This window comes from Macaca nemestrina, chromosome 2 (genome assembly GCF_043159975.1).
Source record: "Macaca nemestrina isolate mMacNem1 chromosome 2, mMacNem.hap1, whole genome shotgun sequence".
NCBI classification, from domain to species: Eukaryota; Metazoa; Chordata; class Mammalia; order Primates; family Cercopithecidae; genus Macaca; species Macaca nemestrina.
The window spans coordinates 102,148,821-102,161,030 of record NC_092126.1 but is presented as its reverse complement, the minus strand read 5'-3'; the positions used below and the strand labels follow the sequence as shown (position 1 = coordinate 102,161,030).

General features: G+C 39.1%; 1 protein-coding gene across 1 annotated transcript in view; it reads left to right on the top strand.

Moving 5' to 3' along the window:
- The first annotated feature begins 1,044 nt into the window (after nucleotides 1-1,044).
- The window catches only part of LOC105480214 (sodium voltage-gated channel alpha subunit 11), a 108,661-nt gene continuing 97,495 nt past the window's right edge, over nucleotides 1,045-12,210 (top strand). Inside the window, exons 1-3 of the mRNA XM_071091459.1 lie at nucleotides 1,045-1,372; nucleotides 4,535-4,653; nucleotides 5,972-6,073. Of these exons, the coding sequence (XP_070947560.1) occupies nucleotides 1,106-1,372; nucleotides 4,535-4,653; nucleotides 5,972-6,073 (488 nt within the window). The 5' untranslated portion in view covers nucleotides 1,045-1,105. The remainder of the gene's footprint in view (nucleotides 1,373-4,534; nucleotides 4,654-5,971; nucleotides 6,074-12,210) is intronic.

The window sequence follows — 12,210 nt, the reverse complement described above, 5'->3', positions numbered from 1 at the left end:
AATTTAGACATTAAAGCTTTGGACAACAATCCCTGATTCCCTGATGAGATGCCTATCCTATGTTGAGATACCTGTCCTATGCATAGACATAACCCCACTACTTCTCCCTGTAGTAGCATTTGTTCTATTTTAATTTCCTGTCTTTGTCTTTTCTACTACTCCAGGACAGTGTAACTGTTGGACTAGGGACTGTGTTTCTTCACCATTAGTGCCTGGCACCATGCCTACATAGACACAGGGCACATAATTGTTGAACGAACAAACTGGTGATATGTTGGGTTTCTTACTATAATTTCCTGGAGTGGGTGTAAGAGTCAGCCCTAGATTAGCATTCAGTAAATAAGAAAGAAAGAGGATGCCTGGCATGGGGAATATAGGCATTCAACCTGAACACTACTGCTTCTTTTCAGTGTTTAGCTTGAACCTTAGGGCTGTAGAGAAAGTCCTCAAAGGAGCGATTATCCTGTGGTAGAGTAACCCTATTAACAAACCCTTTCCACTTTCTTAGGGTCAGAGTCCTAGAAGTGAGAGGGCTGGCACGGGGTTGCAGTTCATGCCTACGTTTATGGCTCTTTTGTTCCCGTTTTATCACATTGTAAGAACTTTACTGACTGGATGTGAGAAAAGACCCATGCACTTACAGCTTTGCTTTTGCAGCCCATACCTATGGCCCAGTCAATCCCCTATTCCTTTTCCTCTTGTTTTGGCCATGGTGGCCACTTGCTGCTACTTGTAGGTCCCATTTCAGCAGTTCAGCCGGCTCAGCCTTATTGTCTTGCTTAATGTCTGGGTTTCAGTTTTAGAGACGGGGCTTCTTCTGCTCACTTGTTCCTGAACTCAACTTTCCATCTCTTGCCAGGTCCTCCAGGAATGATGCCCTGCTTTGGTTTTGTCTATGCCAAAAGTTTCTGCTATACCCACAGTGGTGGTCATCTCTTCTGATCTTCACAGCCAATCAGCTCGCAAGGCCCCTGACCTCAGCTCAGCTCTTGTAGATCCTTATGACATCATCCTTTAAGAGTGGAGTCCTAGGGCAGGCTGTTTTATTCCTGCCTCCTGAGGCCTTTCTGAGGATCTGTGGCTTATCTCTGTCCTGAGGGTGAAGATGGATGACAGATGCTACCCAGTAATCTTTCCAGATGAGCGGAATTTCCGCCCCTTCACTTCTGACTCTCTGGCTGCAATTGAGAAGCGGATTGCCATCCAAAAGGAGAAAGATAAGTCTAAAGACAAGACAGGAGAAGTACCCCATCTTCGGCCTCAGCTTGACCTAAAGGCCTCCAGGAAGTTGCCCAATCTCTATGGCGACATTCCTCGTGAGCTCATAGGAAAGCCCCTGGAAGACCTGGACCCATTCTACAGAAATCATAAGGTACTTCATGAGGAGGTGGGGGTGTTCTAACCATGTAGTTATAACTGGTGTTATGGGTTCTCCAAACACCACTCTTGGAGTTTACAGCAGGCAGGCTGTGCCTCTTCTTTGCTGTCATCCCCTGGCATTGCCTTGATAGTCCTGAAAACCCTTTTCAGTCCTCATTTTTTCTCTGCAATGCATGTATTAGAGGAGACGATGAGGATGAGGGACTGCAGAAGGATAAAAGGAAAACAGAGAAAACACAAAATGAAGTCTGGAAAGAGGACCGGACTAGTAGTCCCAGAAGTTAAGTACAGGCCATTTCAAGTGATTGGCTTTATGACTCTGGGCAAGTCACTTTACAAATCTTCACTTTGAAAATCTGTGTAACAGAAATAATGCCTGATGTTCCTACCTTAAAGCATAGACATGCTGGGAAAGCACTTTATCACTGTAATGCATTACACTGATACAAAGGATTAATATCATGGTCCAGAAATGCTCATTTTAGTGACAAGATTGTACCTTAAAAACTCTTGCATAATAGGCTTTCTAGGCTATTAAATGAGACTGATAGGGTTCAAACCAACACTTGATGCATAGTAGGAGCTCAGTAAATGAAACTTAAGAAAATGATAACCAAGTGGGCACATGCAGATTGTGTGTAAACTCAATGCAAATATGTGAAAGCCTTGCTATTTTATCTGCCTGGATGCAGTTCTTGCAGGGAAAGTCTAGTAAAGGTTTCTTGAAGGGGCTCCTGAGTAAGGAAATGTAAACTTTTAGCTCCCACATGACTGTTTTAGAGCCTGAGGTTGTGAGCACACTTGTCCCTTTCAGGAAAGTCTCAGAAGATTTTGCCATCATCACTTCGCAGTGTGATCCAGCAGAGGTTGGAAACACCACCTTGCCATACTGAGGTTAGAGGCCTAGGAGGCTGGGAGCTTTGGGGAAGCCCAAGAAAATATGGGATGCTGAGAGCATCTTTGGCTGGCATCCATAAGAAACTGATCTTTCAAAGAAAGATTGCCTGATTTGCATGTCCTTCAATTGGGACAGACTTAGGGTCATCAGGCCAAATGAGGACCACATGTACAGAGGAAAGCAGAGTATAAGTAGGAAGGACAAGCAAGGGGAAAGAAGTGAAGGAGCAAAAACACTCCAATATTTCTCCTTTTTCTGATGCCCCAAGATTCCAGGGTCTTCTTGGAGGTGTAGCTGTTGGAGGTGAGTTAACTGTAGAGGTCTCCTTCTGCCTCAATGCTGGAGAAGAGACCTATGAGTCAGGCGCAGTTTGGTGTGCAGCTGACAGTCCTGGGAGAACAGGACTATTCCAGCCTGAGTGGTAATTCTAGGACCACCACTTCTCGGCCTGGGTCCTCCCTTTAAATCAGAAGACATGATATCTGTTTAGAGCTCTGCACACCCATGATCTCACGTGACCAGTGCCCTCAGCAGTCATGTGAGGTATGTGTGATCATGATTAGCACTCTGCCTCACAGATGAGGAAACCAGAGCCCAGCTGGGAAAGCGGCTTAAGCCAGGTCAAGCAGCCAGTGAGTGGTGGAGCTAGGATGCAAACCCAAGGGTGCTTTTTATCGTCACAGGCTACTTCTCTTTAGAAGCCCCATTTTGAAGAGCAACAGGGGAAAGAAGTAGAGAAGTGTCAGCAAGCAGGCAGGAGGAGCTAGTACCTATCATTTTAATCATTAAAACCCTGGCACATAGAGTTAAATACACCATTAGTTAAAATATTTAAAGCAGTAAGAAGAGGCATCAATAAAACGTCAAAATCAAAGGGCACAGGAGAGCCATATTGTACCACTTATTAATGTGGGGTAACTTACCTCAAAGAGAGGTTTGTTTCTGCCCTAAAATTGTCTGTCTGTTCAAAGGAAAGGCACAGAATTTCCAAAGCAGGTCTTGGGGTCCTGGCTCATATTAAAAAAAAAAAAAACCCTGTGGCTCATTTCATTATTATGGGGGCAAAGAAAAATATCCTAGCACAGTTTTCTCTGCAGCCAGATGACCATCAGACCAGTCAATCCCAGCAACTCATTAAAGGAAGGTTGATGGTTGGCAGTGGCTAACGTTCTGGCACCTGAGCCAAGGTAGCACTCACAGTGCTGACATTGGGCCTGGGTGCCGAGGTCTGTTTTTCTTGCCTGAGAACATGCTGTATTACATGGCCAAGTAGTACTTTTTTGCAAATCTGAAAGGAGTCACGAGTTGGAGAGAAATGAATGACTTACTTTCTGAAGGCTTTTGTAACTGACAGCCATGGGGACAGATATGGGGACAGCTAGATAACAGTTAAATGGAAAGAGGGAGGTCTGGAGGTGGATGTTAGAAGCCTGTTAGTGACAGGTTGTTGTCCAGGGGCTGCTTCATTCCCAGTGCCCAGGGAGTCATGCTAGGAGAAAATGGGCAGAGGTTCAGTGTTCTTCAGTGGGACTCCATTGGACACCTTGGGGGGGCATAGTGTACCACTGGCAACTCTGTCCTGTTTGGCATCCCTGAGTCTTCCCAATAAAGGCCAGTAGAGCCCACAGTCATTACAGCAGACAACCAAAAATACCCACACACATTTCCAAATGCCTTCTGTAGGGGCAATGCCCACCTCTCCTGCTGGTTAAGGACCATGGGCAGATTTGCCCCTATGTCCATAGAGGTAAAGAAAGAGCAAATCCAGGAAACTTGGTGACTTTTTTCTTGAACATCATCAAGGTTAGAATTGACTGCTTATTTCACACAGTGCTTCTCAGACCTGAGGTAGCAAACATGCACCCTTTAGGTCACTTACTATTCTAAGATTCTTTACAAAGTTTTCATTAATAATCAAAATAATTTAAAATAATCTGCTGAATCTAAACGTCCAAGCTCAATTTCTGTCTCTTCAAGTTCTCTCCTAGTCCCTTTCCCCATTGATACATACCATGGAGTACAATATTAAGGATTTTGTTTTCCCCAGTTATTACTCTATACTCCTAATTTTGGTATTTTCAAGTGCCACGTTTTCCATCTCTGATTCCTCTGGAGTATCCCATTGGATAAATATTCCACAACCCAACAGTTACATTATAATTTTCTCTGAATGAATTCATGATAAATATTGCTTTGTCACTGCGTTTAATTCCTGTTGTGTATGTGTGTGTTTTCTTGTTTTGTTTTGTTTTGCAGACATTTATGGTGTTAAACAAAAAGAGGACAATCTACCGCTTCAGTGCCAAGCGTGCCTTGTTCATTTTTGGGCCTTTCAATTCAATCAGAAGTTTAGCCATTAGAGTCTCAGTCCATTCATATCCTTTCATTGCACCTTTTACTAAGTCCAGATTATTTGAAAAGCACACGTGCCCCACGATGTTCATGTTATTGAATGGAAGCAAATAACTAATTCTTTCTACAAATACTGGCTGAATGCCTACTGCTCAGGCAGGGACTGTGCTGGATGTGAGCAAGACGTCATCTCCTTCTCTGGGGTGCTATGGCCTCAGAAGGGCATGGACTAAAAGGCAGGCAATTTCTTTAGTGAGATTGGTAGTGTGAAAGTTCAGTGTTCTTCAGTGGGACTCCATTGGACACCTTGGGAGGGGTGTAGCAGGGAGGGGCACTGCTCTGCTTTAGAGGCATCAAGGATGGCTTCTTAGAGGAAGGCACATCTAAGCTGACACGTAAAGAGTTCTAAGCTGGCAACCTGTGCACCATATTGAGTTGATAATGTGTTGTGTTGGACCTACACAGTACTTAAAACTTTAAAAAACACTTTGTAATGTGAATACTCCAGATTTCCAGCTTTTCTTGAAAGATGGAAACTGGCAAGGGTAGGTTCACATTTCTGTTAATACCTGGCAAAAATCGGTAGAGTAAGAAATTGCTGCCTCTTTGGAGGGGGCATGTAAGCTGTGTCTCATCACCTTTGCACCCCTCTTGTGGCTGAACACCAGCCCATTTTACCCATTTATATGCCTTTTCAGGCTCTTAAAACTTAGGGTTTGCAATGTCAGTCTTAAAGCGTAAAGGCAGGTAGGAATTATGAAGCATTTCTGATGTATGCAAGGGTTGGGGGAGACACTAGGAAGTTTTAGACAGGGGAATGAGAAAAAGATATGGGTTGATAGATTTAGTAAAATGTTGAGGAGAATGGCAATGAATAACTATTTGGGTTTGGTTCCCTAGAAGCAGAGCCTGATGTGGGCATTCTTATTTAAGTGATTTAACAGAGGAGTGCTTTCTGGAGAAGGAGAAAGGGAAGCAGAACGGGGGGAAACAAAGAGCCAAGCAAGGATATGGTCTCAGCTGAGTCAGCTTCATCCTGATCCCACGAGGAACTCTGGAGCATGAATTGCACCACAGAATTGTCCCACTTTGAAGCAAGGGCTTGTGTCAGTCAGACATGTGGAAGGGGGTGCGTAGCTCTCCAAGTGAGAAGGCTGCCATTCAGCAGGGGACAATTCTCCACAGGAGGGGACAGTTGTGAGTTGTTCTCAGTCAATACTCACAGTCAGAAGATAGATGCACCTGCAGAAAAGGGGACCAGCAGGGGTACCCCCAGTCTTACCCAATAGCTAATGGCTCATGCCATCCTACAACATATCTGCCTTAATGGATGCTGGCCACATTGTTCAGCATGTTCATAATCGGCACTGTTATCATCAACTGCGTGTTCATGGCTACAGGGCCTGCTAAAAACAGCAACAGCAACAATACTGACATCGCAGAGTAAGTATTTTTCCTTCACTCACCTATCCTAAGTTTTTAAACAACTATACCTAAGACAGTTAATGATTACACTGGAGGGAAAGAAAAAGTCGCTGATAATTCTAACACACATGTTGGCAGAATCAGTTTTATTTTTGTCCTTTGTTTTTTTACAATTTGTAATAAACAGCACACATATGTTCACATTTTAAGTGGTTTTCTTTGTATTTACATAAGTTTTATAGGTGTCCATTTTGATGGTTATATAATATTTCATAGGTGAATAAACCATAATGTACTCAACCACTCTAGCATTTTAGTAGATTATAACATTGTCATAAAAATTTTTGAAGGGGAACATCACACACCGGGGCCTATCATGGGGAGGGCGGAGGGGGGAGGGATTGCATTGGGAGTTATACCTGATGTAAATGACGAGTTGATGGGTGCTGACGAGTTGATGGGTGCAGCACAGCAACATGGCACAAGTATACATATGTAACAAACCTGCACGTTATGCACATGTACCCTAGAACTTAAAGTATAATAAAAAAAAAAAAAAAAAAAAAGAATAGCAGGTCCTAAAGATGAATTGTAGCTCAGCACTCTTATCAGGATCAATAAATAGAGACTTTCAAGATAATTCAATACAGTGAGTTGCTGTTGAAATAAAAAAAAAAATTTTTTTTGCATAAAGCTACATTTATGTATTTATTTATTCTTTGTTTTTGTTTGTAAAAAATTTTTATGCCAATTCACTCTGCCAAAAATAAAGCTATCCTTTTTTAATTTTAATTTTTTTTTTAATTTTTTGAGACGGTTTCGCTGTTGTTGCCCAGGCTGGAGTGCAATGGTGCTATCTCAGCTCACTGCAACATCTGCCTCCCAGGTTCAAGCGATTCTCCGACGTCACCCTCCCAAGTAGCTGGGATTACAGGCGCCTGCCTCCACACCCAGCTAATTCTTTTGTATTTTTAGTAGAGACAGGATTTCACCGTATTGGCCAGGCTGGCCTCAAACTCCTACCTCAGGTGATCTGCTCACCTCAACCTTGCAAAGTGTTGGGATTACAGATGTGAGCCACTGCACCCAGCCCTATTCTTAAATTATTATTTTCTTGAGATATTCTCTTAGAAATGGATTTTCTAGATAAAAAGGTACATTTTAATGCTTTTAATAATATATATAGACAAAATATTTTCCAAAAAGTTTGTATCAATTTTCTCTGCCATCAGCAGTGTATTTTAATAACCAATTATATATCACATTCTTGCTAGCATTAAATTTTTTCCTCTCTAATTTATGGAGTTAAAATATTTGCATTTCTTTAATTTCCAGATGAGTTAGACTTAAGAAAATTTTAATTGACACATAATAATTGTACACATTTATAGGGTACATGTGATATTTTGATACGTGCATACACTGTGTAATGATCGCTCACAGGGTAATTGGGATATCAATCCCAATTGGACATTAATTATTTCCTTGTATTGGAAACATTTCAAATCTTCTGTTCTAGCTATTTTGATATATGCAATAAATTATTGTTAACTAAATAGTCACCCTACTGTCCTATTGAGTACTAGAATTTATTCCTTTTATCTGTTTTTTGTACTCATTAATCAACTTCTTTTCATTACCCACCTCTTGCCCAATCTTTCCCCATCTCTGGTAACCACCATTCCACTCTCTACCTCCATGTGATCCACTTTTTCAGTTCCCATATGTGAATGACAATATGAAATATTTGATTTAGACTCTTTTGATGTTTTCGTTTCTGAATTGTGTTTCCATCTTTGTTTCTGTATCATTTTTATTTTCTAATCAGTTTGAATGAGTTCTCTGTATAACTGAAATGTTAATTTTTTAATCATTTGTATTGGCTTTTCAGACATGTAAATTAGTTTTTTAACTTAGAAGTTCTATATTTGTATAAATATTTTCTTATCAAAATTCCAGTTTTTCTAGTTTAACATATTTGCTGCTTTAATCTTTCAGGAACATATTGAATGCAAATTGAATAAATGAGACCATTTTTTCTAACTCCTATTTAATTATGCAATATAAACCACTGCAATCAATATATAGAACATTTAAATTACCCCCCAAAATGTCTCATGCCTCTTTGCAGTTTATCCCCAACCCCCACTCCCAACCCCAGGCAAACATTGATCTCATTTCTGTCATTCGAGACTTGTTTTGCCTTTTTAAAGAATTTCACATACTTTTCATATGGTATGTATGATACCATATTTTTGTATCTGGTTTCTTTCATTTAGCATAATGCTTTGAGATGCATCCATGTTGTGTATATTTCTACATTTTTTCTTGTTTTTGTTGCTGAGTTGGATTCCATTGAATGGGTATACCACATTTTGTTTTCCCATTTATCTATTGCTGCACATTTGTGTTGTTGTCAGTTTAGGGCTATTATGAATAAAGTTGCTGCGAACATTTCTGTATAAAAATCTTTTGTGGATATATTTTTGCGTTTCTCTGGGATAAATACCTAGGTGTAATTGCTGGGCCCTGTGATAAGTATATATGTAACTTTCTAAGAAACTGCTAAACCTTTTTCAAATTGACAGCATAATTTTACATTCATACCAGCAATATATGAAAGTCTCAAAGTCTATTAATTTTTTCACTCAATTTGCTTTGATTTTAATTTGCTGTTCTATTTCTAGCTTCTTAAGTTGGAAGTTTAAATAGTTGGTTTTAGATTTTTCTTCTTATACAATTGTATAAAGCTATACATTTCTGTCCAAGAACTGCTTTAGCTGCATTCCACAGATGTCAATACACTGTGTTTTCATTACCTTTTGGTTCAAAATATTCCCTACATTTTCTCATGATTTATTCTTTGTCCCGTATGTCATTTAGAAGTGTGTTTTTTAATATTTCCAAATATTTTATGCTTTTCTAGTTATTTTCTGGTTGTCTGATTATTATCTAACTTCAGTTCAGTTATGGTCAGAGAATATACTCTGTAAAATTTCAATCTTTTGAAATAAAGAGAAACATCTTTTATAGTCTGTCTTGGGAAATGTTTCACATGCACTTGGAAAGAATGTGGATTCTGCCACATTCTTAAATACTCCTTAAAACGTCAGTTAAGTTAAGGTGGTTGATAGTGTCATTTAGATCTTTTGTACCTGTACTGAGTTTTACCTAGCATTTTTGTGAATTACTGAAAGAGAGGCTTGAAATCTCTATCTATTATTGTGGATTTGTCTATTCTTTCTCTCTTTTTGTCAAATTTGGCTTTGTGTATTTTGAAGCACTATTATCAGGTACATACATATTTATGATTATTATTATCCTCTGGATGTATTCATTCTTTTATTATTATGGAATGTCTTATTTGTCTCTAATAATACTCATTTAAATATTTGTTTTGTCTAATATTAATATAGCTACTCCAGCTTTCTTATGCTCTTTGTTTGTGTGGTATATCTTTTTCCATCCTTTTACTCTCAACCTTTTTGTGTCTTTGTATTTGTAGCATATATCTTGTAAACAACATATAGTTGGTTTTTGCTTTTTATGCAGTCTATCAATCCAGTTGCAGACTCTTGATGGACTAAAGTTCATTTACATTTAATATAGTTATATAATTGAATTTTGCTCTGCTATTTTTCTGTTGGTTTTCTATTTATCTCATCTTTTTTTTTGTCATTGTTGTTATTCCTTTGCTACTCCATTATTTCCCCATTCCTGTTTCCTTTTGTGTTAATCAAGTATATTTAGTATTTCATTTTAATCCTCTATTGGCCTTTTAGCTTTACTTACTTGCATTTTTTAGTGGTTTCTTCAGAGATTAAATTAGGCATTTTTAAATGGGCAAAATAGAGTTAATGTTGAATTCCTTCAAGTAAAACAGAAACCATGCCACAGTTCAGTCCTGTTTGTTTTTTGTCATATATTTATATTAATGTACACAATAAACCCAACAATATGGTTTATCATTTTTGCTTTAAATGGGCACATGCCTTTTAAAGACATTTTTTTTTTCCTGTAGATCCAAGTTATCTTTTGGTATTATTTCTTTTTAGCCTGAACAACTTCCTTTAATATTTCTTGTGGTTCAGTTCTGTTGGCAACACATTCTCAGTTTATATTGATCTGAAAATGTCCTTATTTCATACTCATTTTTGAAGTACAGTTTCATTGTATATAGATTTAGTGCTTGACAATTTGTTTTTCTAGCACTTTAAGTATGTCCTTTCCATGTTTTCTGCCCCTGTTGCTTAGCTCTCTCTTGCTTGCTTCCAGGATTTACTCCCTAAATTTCCAGCTGCTCTGCCAGCTCTGAACTCCACCCTCAGCCACCTTAAATCTTCAAGACTGCAGCTGTTTGCTAGTGTTGGGGTGGGAGTGGGGAAGTTGGAAAACACTCTCAGACCAAAACGTTAAACATTTTTATAATTCTTATGCATTGCAGGTACCTTCTTTCAAGAGGAACATCTGCCCCAGTTTCTGCCTCCTTTTGTTCATCTTGCAGGTCCTTCAAATAGTTGTCCTTATATATATATATATTTCCAGTTTAATACTCATTATCTGTGGGAGGGTTTGCCCAACCACTTCATGTCTTCATCACAATTGAAGCAGGCATTAATGGTCTCTTAATTTTGCTTATTATTTTTTTCTTTTCCTGTATTAAATTTAACAAACTTTCCTCTATGCCTGTGGATTTTGATTTATAGTTAGAAATACTTTCTCTAGCCTTAAGTTATAAAAGGATTCTCTCATATTTTCTTATAGTGCTTTTATAGTTTCCTTTTTTAAAAATTTAAATCCTTGAATAATTTGGAATTCATTCAAGGGTAGAGTGTCATAAATAGATCTGACTTCATATTTCCATCCCAGATGTCTATCCATTTGTCCCAACACCATTTGTTAAATAGTCCACATCCTATCCTCTAATGTGAAATGTTACTTAGGTATTCAGATCTATTTCTGGACTTTCTTTTCTCTTCCATTGGTCTTCATTTTCATATGCCAGAACCACACTTTTTAACTATCAAGATTGTCTAATATTGTAATGTTCAGGAGTGCTAGAGGTTCCTTTTGAGAATTTTTATGGTTCTTGTTGGTTTATTTTTTCATGTAAATTTTATAGTCAACTTGGCTGGTTTTACTGACATGATGAAAGGATTTATAAATGAACCTGGAGGAAATTGACATCTTTATGAGGTTGGAATTCATTGAGAACATGACATATTTTTCATTTGTTAAAATCTTCTTTTGTGTTCCTCTAATTGCTTTAAAACTTTCTTCATACAGATCTTCCACAATTCTTGCTAAATTTGTGAATTTTACTGTTTTTTGTTGCCATTATGAATGTGGTCTTTTCTTTCATTATACCTTGTAACTAGTTGCCTTGTTATATAAAACTATATGTATATATATGTATGTACATCAGTATTATATTTTATATATATATACAATTTTGTGTTATCTTTGATAAAATTTGTTGTCAGCATTTGTTTACTCTCTTGATGACTCGTATGGCTCCCCATCTTTCCCATGTATTGAAATTTTTTTTGTTTGTTTGTTTTGAGATGGAGTTTTGCTCTTGTCACCCAGGCTGGAGTGCAATGGTGCGATCTCGGCTCACCGCAACCTTCTCCTCCCGGGTTCAAGCAATTCTCCTGACTCAGCCTCCGGAGTAGCTGGGATTACAGACATGCACTGCCACGTCTGGCTAATTTTTGTATTTTTAGTAGAGACGGGGTTTTGCCATGTTGCCCAGGTCTTGAACTCCAGGACTCAGGTGATCCGCCTGCCTCAGCCTCCCAAAGTGCTGCGATTACAGGTGTGAGCCACGGCACCTGGCCTTAAATTCTATTTTAAAATATAATATTTTTGGCCGGGCACCGTGGCTCACCATCTATAATCCCAGCGCTTTGGGAGGCCGAGGCAGGCAGATAACCTGAGGTTGGGAGTTCGAGACCAGCCTGACCAGCATGGAGAAACCCTATCTCTACTAAAAATACAAAACTAGCCGGCCGTGGTGGCACATGCCTGTAATCCCAGCTACTCGGGAGGCTGAGGCAGGAGAATCACTTGAACCCGGGAGGCAGAGGTTGCGGAGAGCTGAATTTGTGCCATTGCGCTCCAGCCTGGGCAACAAGAGTGAAACTCCATCTCAA